Source organism: Odocoileus virginianus, chromosome 16 (genome assembly GCF_023699985.2).
Source record: "Odocoileus virginianus isolate 20LAN1187 ecotype Illinois chromosome 16, Ovbor_1.2, whole genome shotgun sequence".
Classification (NCBI taxonomy): Eukaryota; Metazoa; Chordata; class Mammalia; order Artiodactyla; family Cervidae; genus Odocoileus; species Odocoileus virginianus.
In genome coordinates, this window is record NC_069689.1 from 18854338 (window position 1) to 18879193 (window position 24856).

Genomic DNA, 24856 nt, shown 5'->3' on the forward strand with positions numbered 1-24856 from the left:
CTGGGCTGGATGAAGTACAAACTGGAATCAAGATTGCTGGGAGAAATATCAATAATCTCAGATATGCAAATGACACCTCCCATATGGCAGGAAGCGAAGAGGAATTAAAGAGGCCCTTGATGAAGGTGAAAGAGGAGAATGAAAAAGCTGGCTTAATACTCAACATTGCAGAAACAAAGATCATGGCATCAGTTTCATCATGTCATGGCAAATAGATGTGGAAACAATGAAAACAGTGACAGACTTTATTTTCTTGGGCTCCAAAATCACTGCATATGGTGACTGCAGCCATGAAATTAAAAGATGCTTACTCCTTGGAAGAAAAGCTATGAGCAACCTAGACAGCATATTAAAAAGCAGAGACATTACTAGTCAAAGCTATGGTTTTTCCAGTAGTCATGTATGGATGTCAGAGTTGGACTATAAAGAAAGCTGAGCCCCGAAGAATTGATGCTTTTGAACTGTGGTGTTGGAGAAGACTCTTGAGAGTCCCTTGGACTGCAAGGAGATCCAACCAGTCAATCTTAAAGGAAATCAATCCTGAATATTCATTGGAAGGACTGATGCTGAAGCTGAAGCTCCAATACTCTGGCCACCTGATGCAAGAAGCCGAGTCATTGGAAAAGACCCTGACACTGGGAAAGATTGAAGGCAGGAGGATAAGGGGGTGACAGAGGATGAGATGGTTGGATGGCATCACCAACCCAATGGACATGAGTTTGAGCAACCTCCAAGAGTTGGTGAGTGACAGGAAGCCTGGTGTGCTGCAGTCCCTGGGGTCACAGAGTTGGACACAACTAAGCAACCAAATAACAACACACACACACACAATATCCAACAACAACAACATATATATATATATATGTGTGTATGAAATACTACTCAACCTTAAAAAGAATGAAATTTTGTCATTTGCAATAACATAGATGGACTCAGAGGGTATTATGCTAAGTGAAATAAGTCAGAGGACAAATTCTGTACGATATCACTTACATGTGGAATCTAAAAAATACAACAAACTAGTGAATATAACCAAAAAGGATGAGACTCACAGATATAGAGAACAAACTAGTGGTTGCCAGTGGAAAGAAGGAAAGTGGGAGGGGCAGTATAAGGAAAGAGGATTAAAAGGTACAAACTATTTTGCATAAAATAAGCTATAAGGATCTACTGTACAGTACAGGGAATCGAGCCAATATTTTATAATAACTATAAATGGAGTATAACCTTCAAAAATTGTGACTCACTATACTGTACACCTATAGCTTATATAATATTGTATGTTCTTGCCTGGAAGCCCCAGGGACAGAGGAGCCTGGTGGACTCCAGTTCATGGGGTCGCAGAGAGTTGGACATGACTGAGTGACTAACACTCATTTTATAGTGTACACCTGTCACTTATATAATATTGTACAGCAACTATACCTCAATTTTTAAAAAGTTTAAAAAGAGGGAGGGGGACACTAAAGTTATGTAAATATGGAAGTCATGTTCTGACCTGAAACCCAACATTTTGTTACAAATGACTATACAAATATTCAATTAAAATTGTTATACCTCTTAGGTCTAAAACACAAATTTTTAAAAACTTTATTGTGATATATATCACATATTGTAAAATTTACTCTTTAAAGCTGTACAATTCAGGGGTTTTTGTTTTGTTTTGTTTTGTTCTTGTCTTTGGTTGTGCAGTGCGGCTAGGGGGATACTAGCTCCCCAACCAGGGATCGAATCCTTGTCCTCAGCAATGAAGGGGATGAGTCCTAACCACTGGACTGCCAGAGAATTCCCAAAATTAGATATCTGGTTTTTAAAAATTTATTTATTTGAACACACAGGGTCTTAGCTGTGGCACGCGGGATCTTGTGTCATTTAAGCTCTTAGTTGCTGCATATGGGATCTAGTTCCCTGACCAGGGCTTGAACCCTGGCCCCCTGCACTGGGAACTTGGCGTTTTATCCACTGGACCACCTGGGAAGTCCCTCTTTTTTTTTTTTTTTGGCCATGCCTCATGGCTTGTGGGTTTTAGTATTCAACCAGGGATTGACTCCATGCCCCCTGAAATGGAAGGGTGGAATCCTAACCGCTGGACCACTAGGGAATTCCCTCAGTGGTTTTTAATACATTCACAGTTGTACACCTATCACCAATATCTAATTTAAGAACATTTTTGTCACTCCAAAGAGAAAACTCTGTACCTGTTAGCAGTCACTCCCCATTCTATTCCATTCCCTGGCTGGGAGAAAATATTTGCAAAAGACATTTGATAAAGAGGATAATAGTCTTTATTGGATATCTATATAACTCTTTATTAGTATATAGATATAGATATAACTCTTAAAGCTTAACAATAGAAAACTAACAACCTAGTTTTAAAATGGGCAAAAGACCTGAATAGAGACCTCATTGAAGAGGATATAAAGATGACGTGTAAATATATGAATAGATGCTCAACATTGTATATCACTAAGGAATCCCAAATTAAAACAACAATGAGATATTACTACTCACCTATTGGAATGGCCAACATCCCAAACACTGAAGACACCAAGAGCTGGTGAGAATGTAGAATAAGGACTCTTGTTCATCACTGGGGAGAATGCAGAATGGTACGGGCACAGCTGCTTTGCAAGACAGTTTGGCAGTTTTCACAGAAGTAAACATATTTGTTCCATGCGGTGCTGCGATTGCACTCCTTCACATTTATCCAAGTGAGTGAAAACTTATGTCCACACAAAGTCTGCACATGGATGTCTACAGTAGTTTTATTAACAATTGCCAAAATTTGGAAACAACTAAAATGTCCTCCAGAAGATGAACAGATAAATAAACTGTGGTACATTCAGATGATGGTATATTATCCAGTGCTAAAATGAACTCTCAAGGCATGAAAAGATATGGGAAAAAAATGCATATTACTAAGCAAAAGAAACCAATGTTTCTTTCACTACATAGTGAAAGAAGGCTACATAGTATAGGAATCCAACTAAATGACATTCTAGAAAAGTCAAAACAATGGAGACTGTAAAAAGTTCAGTGGTCGCCAAGGGTTGAGGGGAGGGAGAGATGACAGGCAGAGCACAGAGAATTTTTAGGGCAGTGAGACCACTGTGTATGGTTTCAGCAGGATACTGTAATGGTGGATCGATATCATCATACATGTCAAAACCCATAGATGGCACAACACCAAGAGTAAACCCTAATGTAAATTATGGACTTTGGGTGATAATGATGTGTCAATGTAGGTTCATAGGTTGTCATAAAAGCACCACACTGGTGCAAGATGTTGATTGTTGGGGTATACAGAATTTTCTGTACTTCCTTCTCAATTTTGCTGTGAACCTAACACTACTCTAAAAAATAAAGTTTACCAAAAATAACCAAAATAGGGGCTTCCCTGGTGGTTCAGTGGTAAAGAATCCCCCTGCCAATGCAGGAGACACGGGTTCGATCCCTAATCAGGGAAGATCCCACATGCCACGCAGCAACTAAGCCCATGTGCCACAACTACTGAGCCTGTGTGCCTGGAGTCTGTGCTCCACAAAAAAGGAAGCCACAGCAATAAGAAGGTGGTGAAACGCAACTAGAGAGTAACCTCACTTGCCGCAAGTAGAGAAAAATCCCGTGCAGCAAGGAAGACCCAGCACAGCCAAATACAAGTAAGTAGATAAATAAGTAATATTATTTTTAAAAAGATACAACAAATTAAAAAAATAACCTAAATAAATAAGTAAACAGAATAGCACACCAAGAGACTATCATATATACCTGACTTAAGTATTATGCATAAGTTGTGACGGTTCCAAGTATAGGGCTCTTGTTGCCCTGCCCAGAATCCCTCACTCAGCCAATGAACTACCAGGTGTTGGCTGCTAAGAACTAACTCTGCATCTTTCTTAGGTTGGTTCCCACTCTGCCTTTGGTGAAGGGAAGCGGTCCCCCATCAGGAGATGCCCAGGAGTTTATACTCCTCTTCATGACTGACAACTGGCCAATGTGGGTATATAACAGCTCAGCCTTCTTGCCTCTGGGTGGAACAACCTTTCTGGTGCCAGGTGTGGTTCAGAGGTGTGGTCCAGAGGTACGGGATCAGGCTGAAGATCACCTCTTCGTGAACCCACATCTCTGCAGAGGTCCTTCCTCTGCCCTGCCCCTCTCCCCCACTCCCCCCCGGGTTCCTCCTGAGAACACGTCTTCAACGATGCACCTGCATAGGGATCACCTCTCAGGCTTTGCTCTAGGGAACTGATCTATGACAGTTCCTATGGACTGTCCCTGTCTTTGAAGTATATCCTGATTTGTTTTGCAAAATATTATATGGAAAGTCATCTAAAAAGGGTCAGGTGACTCAGTGTCCACAGCATTGCTTTGATACAAACGACCTTTACATATTTTTTTCTGCACTAGTGGTCTGAGACATGTGGCATTGCTCCTGAATCTGACTCCACAAAACCAAGACTTTTCCTCCCATGCACATGTTTTTACATTAAAAAAGTGATTTTAGAAAAAAAGTGAAAGTTAAAAAAAAAAAAGGACTATGGTGGTGACATACAATGTGGCCAGAAATGAGTCTGAAACACTGTGGGTTTCTCTTGGGGGGTCACAGATTTCACAATAAGCCTTGTGTTTACTAGCACACATACACACACATGTTCATTTCTAGAATTCAGTATTTCCCCTTAAAGAACTCACTGTATTAACATCAGTCAGGGGACTTCCCTGGTGGTCCAGTGGTTAAGAATCCCCCTGCCAATGCATGAAATGCGAGTTCAATCTCTGCTGGGTGAACTAAGATCCCACTTGTCAGTATTTAAGCCTGCACACAGCAACTACGAGCCCACGGGTACAACTAAGACCTAAGGCGGCCAAAAAAAAAAGAGTAGTCAGAATTCCTACCTCGTTGCTGTGGTTCAGTTGCTTAGTCATGTCCGACTCTTTGCAACCCCATAGACTGCAGCATGCCAGGCTTCCCTGTCCTTCACTATCTCCCAGAGTTTATGTCCATCAAGTTGGTGATGCCATCTAATCATCTTATCCTCTGTTGCCCCCTTCTCCTCCTACCTTCAATCTTTCCCAGCATCAGGGTCTTTTCCAATGGGTTGGCTATTCCCATCAGGTAGCCAAAGTATTGGAGTTTCAGCTTCAGCATCAGTCCTTCCAATGAATATTCAGGGTTGATTTCCTTTAGGATTGACTGACTTGATCTCCTTGCAGTCCAAGGGACTCTCAAGAGTCTTCTCCAACACCACAGTTCAAAAGCAACAATTCTTCGGAGCTCAGCCTTCTTTGTGGTCCAACTTTCACGTCCCTACATGACTACTGGAAAAACCATAGCTTTGACTATACAAACCTCTGTTGGCAAACTGACTTCTCTGCTTTTTAATATGCTGTCTAGGTTTGTCATAGCTTTTTTTCCAAGAAGCAAACATCTTTTAATTTCATGGCTGCAGTCACTGTCCACAGTGATTTTGGAACCCCAGAAAATAAAGTCTGTCACCATTTCCATTTTTTCCCCATCTATTTGTCATGAAGTGATGGGACTGGATGCCATGATCTTAGTTTTCTGAATGTTGAGTTTTAAGCCAGCTTTTTCATTCTCCTCTTTCACCTTCATCAAGAGGCATTCCTACCTTGGTCCTTCTGAAAAGCATAGCCCACCAGGTAATGAAGATAACCTTGATACATCCTTGGAGGAGAAAAGCCCCAGACCAGCTTGATTCCTGACCCCTGCTCCCCAGGCTAAACTCCCTTATAGAATTTGGGCCATTTATTTAATTTTTCTGAGCCTTCACTTTTTCATTTGTAAAATGGAAATAGTTATAGCCTCTACTCCATAGATTTTGTTAGTTAATTAATCCTTTAAAGGTGACTAAATGATAAACTCTGTTAACAGGTCCTGTTGTTACTGTTAGTCGCTAAATCATGTCTGACTCTTTTGCAACTCCATGGACTTAGCCCGCCAGACTCCTCTGTCCATGGGATTTCTCAGGCAAGAATACTAGAGTGGGTTGTCATTTCCTTCTCCGGGGAATCTTCCCCACCCAGGGATCAAAACCACATTTCTACTTCCTCTAACTGAATCTTTGTCAGAGGAAAGGGCAAGGGATGGCTTAAAGTTGCCAGTTAGAGGCTTCTCAGATTCTTCTGGTTTAAGTCACTTTCCTTCAGATTTAGGGGGGGGAACTGATTAGTTTTTCAGGCTGTCTTCTTGGCAGAAATGGCTGGATATCCCCAAATACCCATTCCCTCTTACTTCCTGCAATAGAACTCTTGAGTTTTAGCCAGGTTCATGGCTGCCCAACTAGAGACTGCATTTCTAAGCCTCCCTTGAAGCCAGGTATGACCATGTGCCTCAGTTCTGGCCAATGTGCATGTACATTTTCCAGTCAGGTGCCTGGAATGTGACATGGTGTGGAGCCACTTGGGACCAGATAAAGTCAACAATCTAGGAATGGAAATGCCCAAGACAGAAGGAAATTGGGTCCCTAACACCAGGCAATCTGTCAGCCCTGGACTTCCAACACTTGTGTTTCACAAGAGAAACCTATCTTGTTTGTGTCACTGTCACTTTGGTCTTTGTCATAGGAGCTGACTCTGCATTCTAATGAACATACTTTTTATTCCCTCCTCTCTTTCTCAAACAGTGTCTGGAGAAAGGGCAGACTTACGTAGCCTCATGGCCATCAGCAGTGAACTCCATGTGGTTCTCCACTTAAGAGTCTCACAGGCTGAAATCAAGAGGTCGGTCAGTCTGAATGCCTCCCTGGATGCTCTGGGGAAGAGTCCACTTCCAAGTCTCTTCAGTTGGTTGACAGAATTACTTTCCTGTGGTTGCAGGAATGGTGTCCTCACGCCTTTGCTGGCTGTCAGCTGGAGACCACTCTCAGCTCCTCGACCTGCCTGAATGTTGGTGGCCCTTCCATCTTCAAGCTGACAACTTTCTCTAGCACTAGCCAGACAAAATTCTGCTTTTAAAGGGCTCCTACAATTAGAGTATGCTCACCTGCCCAGATAGTCTCCCTTTTGTCATAAAACATAATCACAGGAATAATATCACATCATACTCAGAGGTTTCACACATACTTAAGGAGGAGCAGATTAGACTTGAATGAGGGTCATTCTTAGACTACTGCCTACCATACAGGTAAATAAATGCTTACTGCTTGAGTGGAAATTCTTTAAAAAAAAACAACCAAGAAGAGATAGTGCCTCCCTTGAGTAAAGGAGCACAGCAAACAGCACTTACCTGTATCATGTCATTTAATTCAATTGATAAATTTAGTTAATGAGTATCTATAACATGACAGCTTATGTTTTTAGGTGCTGTGGATATAGAAATAAATAAGATAGACTGGGTCTTGCTCTCAAGAAGTTTGTGTATTTATTTTAAAATATTTATTTCTTTGGTTGTGCCAGGTCTTAGCTGTGGCACGTGGGGTCTAGTTTCCTGACCAGGGATTGAACCCGGGCCCCCTGAATTGGGAGCATGGAAACCTAGCCACTGGACCACTAGGGAAGTCCCTCAAGCAGTTTAAATTTTACTGGAGTCCCAGGAAATTAACAAATGTATAAAGTGAGATTGTAAAGCAAAGTAAAAGGCTAGGGAATGGTGGAGGTTTGTGTGACTATTTTAGGTCTGCAGGCCCAGAATGGCATCTCTGAGGAGGTGGTGCCATTTGAGCAGAAGCGAGCTATGTGCTTGGAAAGAGAAGGGCATTCCAGGAAGAGGGAGCGGCACACACAAAGGTAAGAAAGCCATCAGGCAGGAGAGGAGTAACTGATGTGGCAGGAAATGAGGTCATGGGGATAGGAGTGAGGCCGTGCGAGCCAGCAGAATTTTGTTCTGGAAGGATGGGATGGTTTTTGAGCTGAAAATCATGATGAAAATTTTGGAAACAGAGAGTAGTGAGGGTTGCATGCAATGTGAAAGTAGTTAATGCCACTGAACTGCACATATGAAAGTGGTTAAAATAAGCACATTTTATGTTATGTATCTGGAGAAGGAAATGGCAACCCACTCCAGTATTCTTGCCTGGAGAATCCCATGAACAGAGGAGCCTGGCAGGCTATAGTCCATGGGGTCGGAAAGAGTCAGGTATGACTTAGCGAGTAAACCACCACATGTTATATATGTTTTACTACAATAAAAAAATGGGAAAAAAAAAAAAGAATAAGCAGTACTTTGTCAGAGTAAAAACAAAGGGAATCAGGAGCCACAGGGAATAGCATAATTAACTGCTTAGGGGAGGCAATTCCCTAACGGTCCAGTGGTTAAGACTCAGAGCTTCAAATGGAGGGGGCGCAGATTTGATCCCTTGTCAGGGAACTAGACCTCTACATGCTATGCAGCACAGTCAAAAAGTAAAAACAAACAAACAAATAAAATTAGATTGTTACCAAAAAAAATGCTTAGGGGAAGGGAGGGTATGGACCATTAAAAAGAAAAAAAGACCATCTGAAGAAGGCCTAAGGGTGTCTTCTAGGGTGCTGGCCAAGCTCAGGTTTTCATCCAGGGGCTGGTTACCTGGATGCATTTGCTCTGTGAAAATGTACGGAGCTGTACATTTATAATTTGTGCATTTTCCTCTATGCATGTTATACTTCCATTGAAATATTTAAGTTTAAAACAAGTCCAGTCTGTTTGTGGTGGGAAGAATTGAATGTAGAGACCCTTGGGGCTTAGGCTAGGGTCCAGCACTTATCACATACTCAGTGAATAGCTGACACTTGGCTGGACTCTGAACTAAGTTTTTTCATTAGGTGGCACTAGTGGTAAAGAACCCGCCTGACAATGCAGGAGACATAAGAGGTGAAGGTTGAATCTCTGGGTCAGGAAGATTCCCTGGAGGAGGGCATGGCAACCCATTCCAGTATTCTTGCTTGGAGAATCCCATGGACAAAGGAGCCTGGTGGGCTACAGTCCATAGGGTCGCAAAGAGTCACGACAGAAGAGGCTGAGCATACAGCACATGTTATTTCATTTGATCTTTACAACAGCTCTACAAAGCACAAAGAAGTGAAGCAATTGTCCAGGATCACACAGTCAGGAAGTGGTGGAGATGGAATGGAAACCCAGGTGGTCTGGATTCACCATCTAGGCCTTTAACCGTAACATCAAATGGAATGAGTGAATGATATATTCAGCTTGCTCTCTCTCTAAATTAGAGGTTCTCACCATGGGGGAAGCTTTGGGGAAAGTCTGGAGATGTTTTTGGCTGCCACAACTTGAGAGAGGAGCACTTCTAGCATTGGGGAGATAGTGGCCTGTGATGCTGCTAAACATCCTAAAATGCTGAGGACAACCCCACCTTCCCACCAACAAAAAAATAACTGGGCCTCAAATATGTTAATGCTGAGAAGCATTGATAAACTTGCTCTAGACCTAACCAATTGCTTTCACACTCTCCCCAACTCTTGTTGCTTTATAATCATAATCTCTCACTTAATCTCCCACCATTAGATAAGAAAAGACTCTTAACCTGCCATGGTTCCTCAGGGTTCTTATCTGTGGTGACAGTTACCCACCACATCCCTATCCGGCTGAGCCTCATTAACCTCTGCTTATGTGGTACAGTGGCAAGAGTCCCCAGATGGTGACTTTTCCCATGAGAATTCGGCCAGGGGCATTTGATGGGGAGATCCCCATGTGCTTGTGTCCACTGGGGGCCTGCCACCTTCCTGCCGTCTGTGTGCTGTTTTGGCGCTGACCTCTGCTCCTGGTGCTTACCACTGGCAGAGGACACCCCCTACCTGGGTGACATTCTGTGAGGGGGTACAGGAGCCCAGGCAGTGCTGAAATTCAGATCCCCATCTTCTTTTCCTCACTGGGAATTTTAATTTATAGCTCAGCAGCCACAGGCATCTTATTACACAGTGAGTAGCTAATATTTATAGGGCATTTGTGTGTGTGTGAAGTCGCTCAGTCATGTCCGACTCTGCAACCCCGTGGACTGTAGCCTACCAGGCTCCTCCATCCATAGGATTCTCCAGGCAAGAATTCCAGAGTGGGTTGCCATTTCCTTCTCCAGGGGATCTTTCTGACCCAGGGATCGAACCCGGGTCTCCTGCATTGTAGGCAAGACACTTTAACCTCTGAGCCACCAGGGAAGCCCTCATAGGGCACTTACTTGGTGCTAAGTACTGGGTTAATAAATTTAATTCCCAGAGAGGCCCTATGAAGTAGGTACTGTCTTTTCTTTCTTTCTTTCTTTTTAAAATTCTTTTATTTATTTATTTGGCTGCACCAGGTCTTAGTTGCATTACGTGGGATTCAGTTTCCTGACCAGGGATGGAACCTGGGCCCCCTGCATTGGGAGATTGGGAGTGTAAAATCTTAGCCCCTGGACCACCAGGGAAGTCTGGGTGCTTTTTTTTTTTCTTTTTTCATTTGACAGTTGAAGAAACCCAGGCGCTGAGAAGCTAAGTGGCTTGCCTAGGTCACATAGCTTATAAGTGGTAAAACTGGAATTTGAATCCAGATAACTTGATGACAGAGCCCACCATGTACAAGTTCCCACTCCAAGCCTCTTGAATCTCAGCCTCCTCCCCGGAGCTGGCCTAGGCTAGCCACCTTACAGCATCTTCTAAGGCTCATCTGACCATCACCAGGGGCCCCTCAATTTTCAGTCACCTTCTCTTGTTTCAGCTCTGAGCTCTGAGCCCACACTGCTGCTGAGGGAGACTGGGGGGACTACCCTGGGCCCTTTGTTTGCCTAAACATGCCTTGCACCAAGCTACCACATTCATTCCATTTCAAGTGTGAAAGTCTAACCAGCCAGAGGTCTCCATTTATTCTGGGTGAACAGACGGAGTGGTTAAGGACGCTCTGCCTCTCTTACTAGACAGTAAGTTCTCAAGTGTAAGGAACAGATTCCTATTTCTCTGCATGCTCATTTACATCTGAGAAATGGGATATGACCTGCCACAACAGATCAGTAAACATGGATGTTACCTCACCAGCAATTGCAGATTGTGAGCTGCAATCACAGATGGTGAGCTGGTGAGCCCTGAAGGAACCCAGGACGGAAAAAATACCTGCCATCTAGCAGACATCAGACAGCAGCCACTCCCTATGGTGAGCCCCAAGGAAGCTCAGGATGTGCAAACAGTATACTGTGCTGAGTGAGGTGCAACATCAAGGGACTGATTTCAGTGAGTCCAGACTCTTGCATCTTCCCATACCTAGAAAAGTGCTAAATTCCTTAACTTGGGTTATCTGGTTTTCTTTAACAATAACCTTTTGATGTGCAGACTACTTGTCCTTTGTTGCAAAACTTCTATATAACCTGGCTCCTCCTAGGAGCAGTTCTCTCAGGGTTACTTGAGATGCTATCCCCTGGACTCGAAGTCTTAAAAATTCCCACTGAATAAAGCATAATCCTCAACTTTTAGGTTGTGAATGTTTCTAAAGCCCACACGCCTGGCACATAACATTATGCTCCCACTGAGGAAGACTGTGAAAGCACAGTGGTCATGAGAACTGACTTTGGGGTTGGACGGACCTGAACTTGAAGCCCCTGGTCGCTTCCAAGCTGTGATCTTGGGCCAAGTACTTAACTCAGGGTGGGTAAGCTTTTTCTGTAAATGGTCACACAGTATACACATTCTTTTGTGGGCCACATGGTCTCTCCTACAATAGCTCATCTCTGCCTTGTTCTCCCGAACAGTCATACCTAAACCAGTGGGTGCAGCTGTGTTCCTCTAGACTTTTATTCACAAAACAGGTAGTAGGCCCAGGGTAGTACACAGACCCAAGATTTGCAGTTAAAAAAAAATTATAAAATGACATCAGGGAGTTCCTTGGTGGTCTGGTGGTTAGGACTCTGTGCTTTCACTGCTGAGGGCCTGAGTTTAATCCTGGTGGTGTTAGGGGAAGCACACTGACTGAAACCGCCCACCCTGGCCAGGCACCATAGTAACCATTTGTATGAGTTGTTTTAGGACAGGAGGTCCTGGTAAGGAACATGGAACTAAGAAGCCTCCACCAACCAGAAGAGTTCGGGAAAGGTCAAAAGGAGACACCACATGTCGGACCACCTCCCAGAATCCTCCTCTCTGGCATCCATCTTGGCTGAACAAGGCACCACCAGGAAGGACTCTGAGTCAGAATGATTGGCTAAAGACAACCCGGAAACTAATCCCATCACCATAAAACCCAAGACTGCAAGCCATGTGGCAGAGCAGTTCTCCTGGTTTCCCTGACCCTTCTGCTCTCCACAGGGGTGCCCTTTCCCAATAAAATCTCTTGCTTTTTCAGTAGATGTGTTTCCTCAGACAATTCATTTCTGAGTGTTAGACAGGAGCCCAGTTTCGGGCCCTGGAAGGTGTCCCCTTCCCTGCAACAGTGGGGGAACTAATTTGACACATGCCAACACAGCCAAAACAAAAAAGATGAAACAAGACAACTCATGAATGTAAGTCCTATATATCTTGTGTTTGATGTCCTTGGGCAGGACTGGACTTATTCCCTCATAATAACTCCAGTCAACTCAACTTTCTGAGCTCCACACCATGGTACTTGTATGTATAGTATTTTACTTTTCTCTCCCTGTGAGATAATACCTAACGTTTGAGAAGTAGCACTGCATACAGATTAAAAGCACCGGATTCTGGAACTAGACTGCCTGGGTCCGAATTATGGCTCTGCCACTTCAGAGGTATGTGATCTTCTGAAAATTAACCTCCCTGACATAACTTTCCTTAGTTGCCCCGTGTGTAAAGCTAGGATGACATTAACAGTGCCTCCCTCTCCTAGGGTTGTTAACTAGGATGAAACACATCCCATCACCTGGGGCTCTTTAAAGGTTCCAAAACGCAGGCCACAGGCAGACACAACCAAAGAACTCAAAATCTTCAGGGAGAAGCGGAGGCATCAGTACCTATGAAGCTACCACCCTACAGGGTTCTAATTTGTGCACAGGATTAGAAGCAGAGTGTTAAACGGTTTAGCGCCCTGGGGATCGATCCTTCCGGGGAAATCACTGCGCCCCTGGTTCCACACACTTCAGAACCACCCTCCCACCTTCACCCCATCCCGCCCTAATTCACTGGATACCGTCCTCCCTGGGTTCCTTTGCCCTCTGGGATCAGAAGGCCCCGCGGGGGCTCGCTGGGACTTGTAGTTCCTGCGACTCTCCGGCCTCGTTCTCGCTTCCCATTGGCTTTCGAAGACGCTCCTCCCCGAAGCTCGGCCAATCGCCGCGGCGCAGCCAACCCTCAAAGCAAGGAGCTAGGACCCAGCTCAGCAATCTCTGCAGGGAGGACGCGGGCAGCCGGCTCCTCTGAGGCTGCGCACCGCGAGGAGTTCCCACGGTCCCGCAGCAGGTAATCAATATCCCTGGCAGGGGGACTGGGGCCCGGCCCAACGCCCCGGACCAGGGTCGCCCATCTGCCGCAGATCTTGGCTTCATGGCTGGGATTTTCAGTTTCCCCGGCCTTTTTTTGTTGTTGTTGTTGTTGAGTAAATCCATTTCTCATCGGGCGAAAGGGAGTTTTCGGCAAACGATGACTTCCGAGGGAAACCCTGCGACCTCTCTCAGCCTTGCATCCCGTGGGGTTGGTGGGTTGGGGCTCCTTTTGTTGCGCGAACTCTGGCTGGAAGCCCAGGCTCCTCCGAGAGCAGAGAGAAACAGGCGCGAGCTGAGAGCACATTTGCTAAGGTCCTGTAACCAGGGAATGCCAGGAGGGGTCTCTTGTGTCCTGTCTTAACAATCTAGAAACAATTCAGGTTGCTGAGGTTTGTAATGCTAAGGTTGCATCTGTTTCCAGTTAGTTCTTGGTAGCCTAAGGGGAAAGAGGTTATGTTAACCACAACAGCAAATATACCCAAAGGTATAAAAACATCCCTTCTGAGAAATCATAAAAGCTCCACTTCTCACAGGCTTGAGTGGTGGGAGTTAGGATGATTCACATGAACCATGGAAGTGAAAGTTAGCAGGATTTGGTCCCCTACTTCTATTAGAGTTGAGGTTTTACCCACGTGGTATTCAGTGCCAAGAATCTAGGGGCTGGGAGAAGGAGATTTTGTGAAAATAAATGTCCATGGTTTGAGACTTGCCCTGTGGTATGTAGTGAGTGGTGTGGCCCAGCTGTCTTTGCTCCAGACAGTAATGTCTTTACTGCATTACTTCGGAAACATTGGTTGAGCCTTACTAAATTTTTTAAGCAGGGATTATTTCATAAAGGGGAGAGGCAGTTTATCGTGAACCATTCCAGTGTTCCAGGGGCAGTATCTAACCCTGCTTGTGGGAAGAGGTAGGACTTTGCAGAGAAGGGAATAATTGAATGGAGTTTGAGGGATGGGCAGGAGCTAGTGAGATGAAAGAGAAGAGCATTTCGCCTGGAAAATAGCATGATAAAGGCGGGAAAAGAGCACTGATTTTGGACCCGGAGTCCTGAGCCTGATTGGAGCAAGGGATTTCACGTGGATAGTGGAAAACAGAGAGGCGCATTTTGCAAGCTTCTTGTGCTGCTGTAAGAGACTTTCATTTCGCCCTGAAAGCCCTAGAAACCGAATTTAGTAGATGCGTATCTCTGTTGTTGCTATTGTTTAGTGTTGGACTCTTTTGTGACCCCCTGGCCTGTAGCCAGACTCCTCTGTCCATGGGATTTTCCAAGGGAGAATACTGGAGTGGGTTGCCATTTCCTTCTCCAGGGGATCTTTCCAACCCAGGGATAGAACCCGAGTCTCCTACATTGGCCAGCAGGTTCTTTACCAATGAGCCACGAGGGAAGCCCAGTGTGTACCTTAGATACTCTCTAATGTAGAAAGTGTTGCAAAGAGGCCATACCCCCGGGAGTTCACTGCAGTAATTCCCAGGAGAATTGCTGAGGCTTTTTAAAGACAATTGCATTTGAAAGAGAGGAGAGATGAGAAAAAGGTTGTGAACTCTTAAGTAAGTGAACACCATACCTAGTATTATTCAGTGAAAATATATTGAGATGAATGCTGTCTCGGGTTTTCCACCTATGACTGACTATCTTTTTTAAAGAAATGACCAGCCTTTTTTTTCTTTTCTTAAACCGCAGACATTGCTTTAGGCCAAAATTTGAGTCCCATTTTATGAAGGGGAAATCATCATTTATGTTAAGGATGTTGAAATCTGGATGGTTAGACATATGACTCAAATTATCTTGTAATCCAGAAGATACAAATTAAACCCATAATTAGATCACTTTATACCTATCAGATTAGAAATTATGAAGTTTGTTACTCTCAAGAGTATCAATTGTTTGAAAGATATCAGATATTTGGAAGTATATCTTAGGACAGTACAGCTGCTAGCAAAATAGGTATATCTTAAGACTCAGTGGTTCTACTCCTAAAGTACCAGAGAGACATTTGTATACAAGGAGATGAGTGTAAGAATGCTTTTGCAACATTTTAAGAGTTAAAAAAAAAAAAGTAACAACCTACATGTTTGTTAATAGGAGAATGTTTATAAAGTGGATATATATTTTTTAAAGTATAATAAATTGATTGGAATGAAATAATTTACATTAGTGGTTACCTTGTGCTATGCGGAGAACAGGACTGGACAATGGGGGACTGTTTTATCTGTAATGTTTTATTTGTTTATGGGAAAAGAGGGTTAACAGATTTACAGAATATTAACAGTTGATCTGTATGATGGTAACAGGTATTTTATATTACATTTGTACATTTCTGTAGTTTAACGTGTATCCTTCAATTTCTTAAAATATAAGTTGTAGCAAAATTAAACTTAAGACTTTACATCTAGTTACAAAAGTCGTGCTCATTCATTTGGGGAAAGACTACAAACTATTATTAATCTTAGATTTCAAAAAATAGTAATTTGGGAGAAACTTAAAGAAATCCAAATGCCAAATAAGCAGTGAAAATAAAAATGTAGAAAAACCATTAACCAAAAGTCAAATTCTTCTAGTCATTAGTACATTTAAAAATCTTTCTTGAGTGTGTGTATTTTGAAATATATTTTAGCTGCTTGTGCATTTTGAAATGTTCAGTTCAGTTCAGTTCAGTTGCTCAGTCGTGTCCGACTCTTTGCGACCCCATGAATCGCAGCACGCCAGGCCTCCCTGTCCATCACCAACTTCCAGAGCTTACTCAAACTTATGTCCATCGAGTCGGTGATGTCGTCCCCTTCTCCTCCTGCCCCCAATCCCTCCCAGCATCAGGGTCTTTTCCAATGAGTCAACTCTGTGCATGAGGTGGCCAAAGTATTGGAGTTTCAAAGGATAATTTTTGAAAAGTGAAGTGGGTGACAGAGGATGAGCTGGCTGGATGGCTTCCCTGACTCAATGGAGAAGAGTTTGAGCAAACTCAGAGAGAGTGAAGGACAGGGAAGCCTGGCGAGCTGCAGACCATGGGGTTGCAGAGTTGGATGTGACTTAGTGACTGAATAACAACATCACTCTATACATATTACAGTCAGTTGAAAGGAGATTCCAAAGTACAAAGTACATTTGTAGATTAGAAATTCTGAAATGTGCAATGGGAAACCTGGCTTCTTTCTTTCAATGGGGGAGTCACTTGCACCTCCACTTAATAGAATTCATTTGCATGTTTTTAGGCAATAATTATTTTCATTTCTAGTATCTACAGTTTACAGAGTTGTGGGGAAAAAAATTCCATAGCATCATTGCAGGTAGATGCTTTACTAGCTGAGCCACCAGGGAAGTCCTCCATAGAATCAGAATTAGGTAATTTTGAAGGACATGCTCTAATCTAGAATGTGCTTTGCTACTGAATCATAAATGTTCCCTATGAAAAAACATTTATTCACTCACTTGAACAAAATCCATTTTTTTTGAGATTTGGGATAAGACTACTTGGATTTTCTTTTTTTTCTTTTTTTTTCCTTTCCCATTTTACCCTTGAAACAGAAAATAAAAGGATATGGGAACTGAATGGGCCCTTAATAATTTAGTTCTACCATCCCATTTGACAGATGAACAATTAAGGTGAGGCAGGGTCTCCCTGGACTTAGGAACTATAGTAACTTAGTAATTGTCCTGTATTAAAGAGAAATTTTACATGACATTTGTTAAAAATGACAAGATGGGGGCTTCCTTGGTGGTCCAGTAGTTAAGACTTTGTCCTTCCAGTGCATGGGGCACAGGTTTGATTCCTGGTTGGAGAACTAAAATCCCACATGCCATGTAACCTAGGCAATTTTTCTTTTTTTAATGACAAGATGGATTTTATTCTAGCTGTTGTACCAGAGGAGAAAGCTCCATATAGAACTGAGCTCAACTCCAAATACATCAAGGACAACTGAGATTTATTGCCAGTAGGTAGAGTGGGAGGGTCAGTGGCTGAAAAATTGCTAAGAGAAGCTTGATTAGATGCCAAAGATGGGAGATTGCTAAACCTGTGCTCAGCGGGCCAAAGTCTGGTCGGGCTCAGAGGAACTTGACTTCAGTTTGGTGAAGGAGGGCCCGTCTCCTGTCCTTGCCTCTTTTGCGTGTTATCAGCCAGGGACCACTTGCATGATGATTTGGTTGTAAGCCCCCAAAGAACAGAGAGCGAGATCTAAAACCTGTAGGTTTGGAAGGCTCTTTACAGATGTCGTTGTCTGCCCAGCTGCTTTGCTTGGCCTTAATGGTTCGCTGTCTCTAACCCAGAGCAAGTAGCAAGTACAGGCCTGATGTGGGAGGTCACCGGGGTGGTCCAGGTCTCGGCTTTGGTGTCAGACCTGGATTTGAATTTGGTCCTGCTATTTAGACGGTCCTCTGACTGTAGCCTTGTTACTTCTGTTGCTGGTGACAGTTGATCTAGCATGTGCACTCGGGTCTGTCCCAAACCTCCCCTGTTGGATCAGACCCCACTTGATGGTAGTGCCTGAAGCAGAGTCCTTCAGCTGAATCAGTGCCTTCATGTAGCCCTCTAACCTGAGAGGGTCGCTGGCCCAGTGGGAGCTGCGAGGACCTGGCGTTGGAGGCTGGTAAAATTCATTTGTAAAGGCTTGTCCATTGACTTTGACTTTGTGTAGTTCAAGTTCTCCTTTGATGGGCTCTTCTTATAAGACCTTTTTATAACCGATTACCCACAAGTGCCTTAAAACAGTGGGGTGATGAAGAGCAGGCACGTTGGGTATCCTGCTGCTGGAGGAAACTTGGAGGCCCCGGAATGTGGGCTGTAGCCCTCCCACCTGTGGTTACAGGGCTTCTGAGATAGTCAGAGAAACAATGCTTTTGTGGTGTGACAAGCGAGGTGGTGTAGTGGAAGAAGCAATCTTTGGAAGCAGATCTGTGTGTCACCCAGCAGTGCCACTTTCCACCAAGTTTCTCTACCTCTGCTAGTCTGTCTCAGCTGGAGGGGGTAATGAGACTGCTCACAGGCTGTTGTGAGGGTGGGAAAGTGCCTTGCACATTCCTTGGTTCATAGATACCCACGCATATCCTGCCCTCGCTGTGCAGCAAGCAGCACAGAGCACTCTGGGGAGACTTTCCTCTCTCCCCTGGTTAGAGCAACAGCTCCCCTGGGTCATTTTCTCCCTGCGAATGGTTACCAGACTAAACACATACCCCTGAGCATCTTTTCAGGGGCCTTCCCACTCTCAGCACTTTTAAGAACTACCTTTTTCTTTTAAAGTTGTCACTGTATCCCATCGTAAGGATGTATCATATTTGATTTAGGGCTTCCCTGGTGGCTCAGAGGGTAAAGAGTCTGCCTGCAATGCAGGAGACCCAAGTTCGATTCCTGGATTGGGAACCCACTCCAGTATTCTTGCCTGAAAAATCTCATGGATGGAGGAGCCTGGTGGGCTACAGTCCATGGGGTCGCAAAGAGTCGGACATGACTGAGCTACTAACACACACACACACAGATAATTGATTTGATAAATAGTACTCTGTAGATGGAAAAGCCCCTGATGTTGGAAAAGATTGAAGGCCAAAGGAGAAGGGGGTGGCAGAGGATGAGATGGCTAGATAGGATTATCAACTCAGTAGACCTGAATTTGAGCAAATTCTGGGAGATAGTGGAGGACAGAGGAGCCTGGTGGGCTACAGTCCATGGGGTTGCAAAGAGATGGACATAGCAACTGGACAGCAACAACAGACAACCCCCATAAATGACCATTTGTTGCCTCTGGGGTTTTGCTGCTACAAATGGGCGAGCTCCCTCACCTTCTTAAAATCTTCCCTTTTTGAAAAACGATACCTGACACTCCCACCGGGACTTCCTCTTCTGCCTGTATTTCTTCCCCAGCACTCATGACCACCGGACAACCTGTCTCTTCCTGCTAGAATGTCAGCTCTGCAAAGGGTCTCGCCAGTTTGGCTCCCTGTTCAGTCCCTGTGAGCACCTGGTGGGTGCTTAGGCTGTGTGTGTTGGATGGATGAGTAGATGATAGGAAGAAGTAGAAGACGATGCCTGTGTGACTGGGGCCGTGGAGCGCCATGGGCAAGAAATAGCAGTCTTCCTAGGCCAGTTTGGCAGAGATCATTTACTTTTTTTTTTTTTTGGCTGCGCTGGGTCTTCATTGTGGTGTTTCTCTAGTTGCAGCCTGTGGACTAAGTTACCCTGCAGCGTGTGGGATCCTCGTTCCCCAACCAGGGATCAAATTTGAGTCCCTTGCATTGGAAGGCAGATTCTTAACCACTAAGCTATCAGGGAAGTCCCAGGGATCATTGTTTACTTTTTATTCATGAACTTTTTACTCTGCTGAAACAAGAATCATAGGTATGCTGCAAGATTATTTGTGACTTTGTTTTCCTGCTCTTGGCTTTGTCAAGAATAGTGCTGACCAGGAAATTTCCATCTGAAACCTGCTGTTTTGAGACATGTTCATTGCTAAGGGTGATGGAAAGATTGTATTACTTCACATCTTTCCTTCACCCCAGGCCCCGTTTCCCAACATGTTAGTGTTTGTGTTTTTTAAGTGGCATTTCCCAATCGGTGTCACATGGTGAGGCTTGTAACTTGGCATTGTATTCAAGGAACCACAACTCTGTGTTAATAATTAAAAAAAAAGACAAGAAAATCGCCAAATGTTAACTCTGAAAATGTCCCTTGTGTATGAATAAGGTACTTTCCCTCACCAAGGAGTAACTTGCTAGTGTTTTAGTAGAAGAATGGAAGGTAAACTGGAATTTGTAAAAACAACCTGGTGGTGTTTTTTGTTTGCTGATTTAGGCAGTTGAGCTGGTGGTGTCTATTCTGTGGCTCAGGCAGACCAACCGTTGACTCTAGTATATTTTATTTAAATATGAAAGGGGGAATTCCCTGGCAGTCCAGTGACTAAAACTCTGAGCCTCCTCTGCTGGGGGCACAGATTTCACCCCTGGTCAGGGGAACTAAGATCCCACATGCCCTGAGGCACACAAAAAAAAAAAAAAAAAAGGAAAAGAGAAAGACAAAAAAGAAAGGAAGAAGTCAGGCACTAGTGCCTCCAGACTGATCAGCCTCTTCAGGATTGAGTCACATGATAGACACTCAGAAAGAGTGGTATGCAAACCAGAAAGCCTATTTTATGACTGATGATGAAAGATGATAAAAACCCCAGACTGTACCTGCCATGTGGGCTGAGAATACATTCTGGCTCCTGAGGGCAGGCCACAGAGACCACCTATTTCAGTCTGATTGGAATGTAGCCATGTTCACTGGTTTCTGTACGTCTGTGGCTGCTTTGTGATACAGTGGGAGAGCTGAAGGGTTGCGATGGGGATGACGTGACCTGCAGAGCTGAAAATACCTACTTTCCAGCCCTTTACAGAGAGTTTGCTGACCCCTGCCCCAGGAGAAGGCTTCTTGGGAGGCTGCTGGTTGCATGACCTCCCCTATCACTGGCACACTCCCCGCCCAGTGTGGGGCCCCCTGCAGAGCTCTGGGGGTGGGAGCTTGACTGTCTCTTGCCTGACCTCACTGCTGCTGCTTCATACCTTTGTATCACTTCCCCTTTTATTTTCCCTCGATGAGCCCTGGGCAGGTCAAGTGGACATGAGAAAACATCCTCTCATACACAGTGACATATTAATAGACCAGCGGGTTCCGGGACTGGGTGGCCTGGGAAGTCCACTGCCCTCATTTGTTACTCACCTTGACCATTTCAAGACAATCTTGAACCAAATCTGGGGCGCGTTATTGTAGTTACCCATTCGATCCCTGGGTGGGGAAGATCCCCTGGAGAAGGAAATGGCAACCCACTCCAGTATTCTTGCCTGGAGAATCCCATGGAGGGAGGAGCCTGGTAGGCTACAGTCCACGGGGTCGCAAAGAGTCGGAGGCGACTGAGCTACTTAACTAGCTAGCTAGCTGTGCATCCATGACTTTGTAGTGGAGCTAAAGAAACCTGGATCTAGCACCAACTCAGATTCTTTTTTGTTGTTTGGCATGTTGTGTGGCATGCAGAATCCTAATTCCCTGACCAGGGATTGAACCCCTGCCCCCTGTATTGGAAGCTCAGAGTCTCAACCACTGGACTGCCAGGGAAGTCCCCCCACCTCAGATTCTTAATTCTTACATCTGAAGAATTGAGTTCCTGGGAGAAGTCATCCGGGGATAGAGTAGTACAGTTTCTTAACTAGGAAACTGGGCTTCTGGGCAGAGCTGACTGAGCCTGCCAGGGTCAAGTAAGAGGCCTGCTGCGGCTAAGTGTAGTCCTGGGTATCACCCAGAGCTTGTCAGAAATGCAGAGTCTCAGGCCCTGCCCATGCCTACTGAGTCAGACTCCACTTTCTAACAGGCCCCCCAGGCAATCTGGGCGTATAGTCAACTTGGAGAAGTGCTGGCCTTTACTTTTTTTTTTTAGAAAAGTAAAGTGTCTTTACTTTTTATAACTTTTACCAGACTCAGGGCTTCCTGTTTTTTCACTTGGGAGGAAATCCCATCATTTTGAGGTTTAGCACGGTCTTAGGCACAGATGCTGAGGATGGTTTCCTAGACTTCTTTCGTGCCTTAGCTGGCTCTGCAGTCCATGAGGACAGAGGCTTCGACTTGTCCCTACTGCGTTCCCAACCCCCAGTGTTTTTTCTGGCAGGGTCAGAGTTCAGGAGACTCTGAGTGGGTGAATGAATGAGTGAATGCATTAATGAATGAGTAAATGAGCACTGTTTTGTCAAAAAGCATCAGAGGCAGAGGTTAGCCTCGTAGACTATTCTGTTCTGAGTCCCTACATCTCAACGACTGTTTTTCCTCTTATCTCAGAATGACAGGCCTGGCTTCTGCCATAGGAAGGCTTTTAAAAAAATAACATAGTCAGGACACAGGCCATTAAAACAGGCGTACTTGTCTGAGTAATACAGGGTGGCCAGGACTCGGCCTTAGCTCTGCCTTTTGTGCTTTAAAACTCTCTTTAAAGTTTTGGCCGTGAAGTGTAAAATTGGGCATGTACTTCATTAAGAATAAAGTCTTGAGATGCGGAACCATGTAGCAGAAAGGGTGGACCAGGAATTCAGAAGGCATGGGTTCTGGTCTGTGGCCAGTGCTGACTGTCCATGAATATTGGGTAAGTCACTTCTCTCTTGCTTCAACCTCCCCATCCAGTAAAACAAAGATTAAAATGTTTGCCTAGCCTCTTGTACAGAATAATGTAAATGGGTTGTAAGCATTATACAAAGACATTCATTTGGGCTGCCAGTGTTAGACTATAGTTTACCCAGATAGCTCACATGCATAAATTGCCCCTCAGTATTTACATCAAGTGTATGTTGAATTTTTACAAACTTTGTTGTATAAGTAATATATATTATTTGTAGTAAAGAGAGACAAAAAGAAAGAAGATCATTCTTTTTTCTACCTATCTACCACTCAAGAATAACTACTGTTAGATTTTGTCTGCCTTCCACATTTTGCTATGCACACAGTATATGTCTGTTCTTTTCTTAAACAGTTCATAGTATGTGGTAGATATTTTTCCAACACAGTGAAGTTTATTAGTGAATTTTGTTTTCCGCATTCCAAGTTGTGACAAAAACTTTAAAAAGTTGCCCCAAGAGCTTCCTCAATATTCTTTGGTTTATTCTCTTAACTTCAACCCGTAGTGAAGGTGGGGCGCTATGGGCAGCCCCCTGCTCCACTCCAGGGAAGTTTGACCCATTTTCTGTGATCTTGTCTTAGGGGCCAGTAGTGTTCTTCTGGTTTTGTCATTCCTTTTTCGCTTGACTCTGCCTTTTTCTTCCTAGATTTCTGCAGTGGAACTCCAACGGGGCAGGATGATTTGGGAAGTCACTGTGTTGCTCAGCTTGGTCCTGGGAATTGGTGCTGTTCCCCTGGATGACCCTGAGGATGGAGGCAAGCACTGGGTGGTGATTGTCGCAGGATCAAATGGCTGGTATAATTACAGGCACCAGGTAAGAAAATGACTCATCTTTTCATGTATGACACTGGCAGTCTGTTAACAATCCTGGACCTTGTTATTAGAACAGGCTTTTTATTTATTTTTTTTGGTTTGGTTTTGCTTTGGGATGGAGTTGAAGCTATCAAGATTTTATTTATTCTAAACTTCTAATTTTGTATTGGGGTATAGCTGATTAACAGTATTGTGATGATTTCAGGTGAACGGCAAAGGGACTCAGCCATACATGTACAGGTATCCCTTGTCCCCTAAACCCCCCTCCCATCCAGGCTGCCGCGTGACATTGAGCAGAGTTCCCTGTGCTAGACAGCAGGTGCTTGCTGGGTATCCATTTTAAATGTAGCCATGTGTGCATGTCCATCCCAAACTCTCTAAGTATCGCTTCCCCCAGCAACCATAAGTAGAACAGACGTTCCTCTTAGGTTGGCAAAAATAAGTGTGTTGATGAGGATGTGGAGAATGGAACTCACCACTCCACCTCCGCCCCCACTGCTGAGTGGATTATAAAGTGGTACAGCCATTTTTGAAACCATTTTGGCTGTTCCTCAAAATGGCCTGTGTGTGGTCACCTCAGTCTAATGCAGGGTTTCTCAACCTTGGCCCTGTAGACGCTTGGGTCCATCCAGGTAATTCTTTACTGTTGGGGGGCTGTCCTACACATGTAAGATGTTTAGCAGCATCCCTAACCTCTGTCCTCTAGGTACCAGGAGCATCACCCAGCCACTGTAACAACCAACATTGTCTCCAGACTTTGCTACATGTCCTTAGTTGAGACCTACTGGTCTAGCGCCTTCATTTTAATAAATAAGGAAACTGAGACTTGAAGACCGGAGGTGACTTGCGTGAGGCCGCATAGCTGCAGACAGGACTCTGGAAGCAGCATCATGAGTCTCCTTGCCCTCCACACCCCTCCCCTGCTGCTCTGCCCTCACCCCTTCCTACTCATCTTTCCTGGCACTCCCAGCAAATCAGCCTGGCAGAAATTAGAGAGGGAAGAATCTACATTTGTAAATACATTAAAAGTGCAGCCTCCAGGTGCAAACGTAAAATGGTGTAACTGCTTTGGAAGACAGGCAGTTCCCCAAAAGGTTAATAACTGTGACCCCAGCAATTCCACTCTTAGGTATATATTCAGAAAAAAAAAGAATATGTCCCCCCAAAAAACTTGTACTCAAATGATTATAGCAGTTTTATTCTTGTTAGCCTAAAAGTGGAAACAATCCAAGTGTCCAATAAATGGATAAACAAAAAGTATAGTCTGTCCACACAAGGTATTATTATTTGGCTATAAAAAAGAACAAGGTATGGATAGATGCTTCAACATGGCTGAACCTTAAAAACATTATCCTAAGTGAGAGAAGCCAGTCACAAAGGACCACAGGATTCTGTTTATATATGGAAGTCTAGCATAGGAAACTCTGTGAAAACAGAATGTAGATTAGTAGTTGACAAGGTGTAGGCAGAGGAGGGAACAGAGAATGACCATTAATGGGTATGGAGTCTCTCTTTTAGGGATGATGAAAACGTTCTGGAATTAGAGAATGGTGATGGTTGCGTGACTTGGTGAAGATACT

The 24856-nt window shown here is 44.2% G+C and overlaps 1 protein-coding gene across 1 annotated transcript in view; it reads left to right on the forward strand.

The window, feature by feature from the left end:
- Positions 1-13216: 13216 nt before the first annotated feature.
- LGMN (legumain) overlaps positions 13217-24856 on the forward strand; it is a 34842-nt gene continuing 23202 nt past the window's right edge. The window contains exons 1-2 of the mRNA XM_020875939.2: positions 13217-13323; positions 23110-23277. Coding sequence (XP_020731598.2) covers positions 23140-23277 — 138 coding nt within the window. The 5' untranslated portion in view covers positions 13217-13323; positions 23110-23139. The remainder of the gene's footprint in view (positions 13324-23109; positions 23278-24856) is intronic.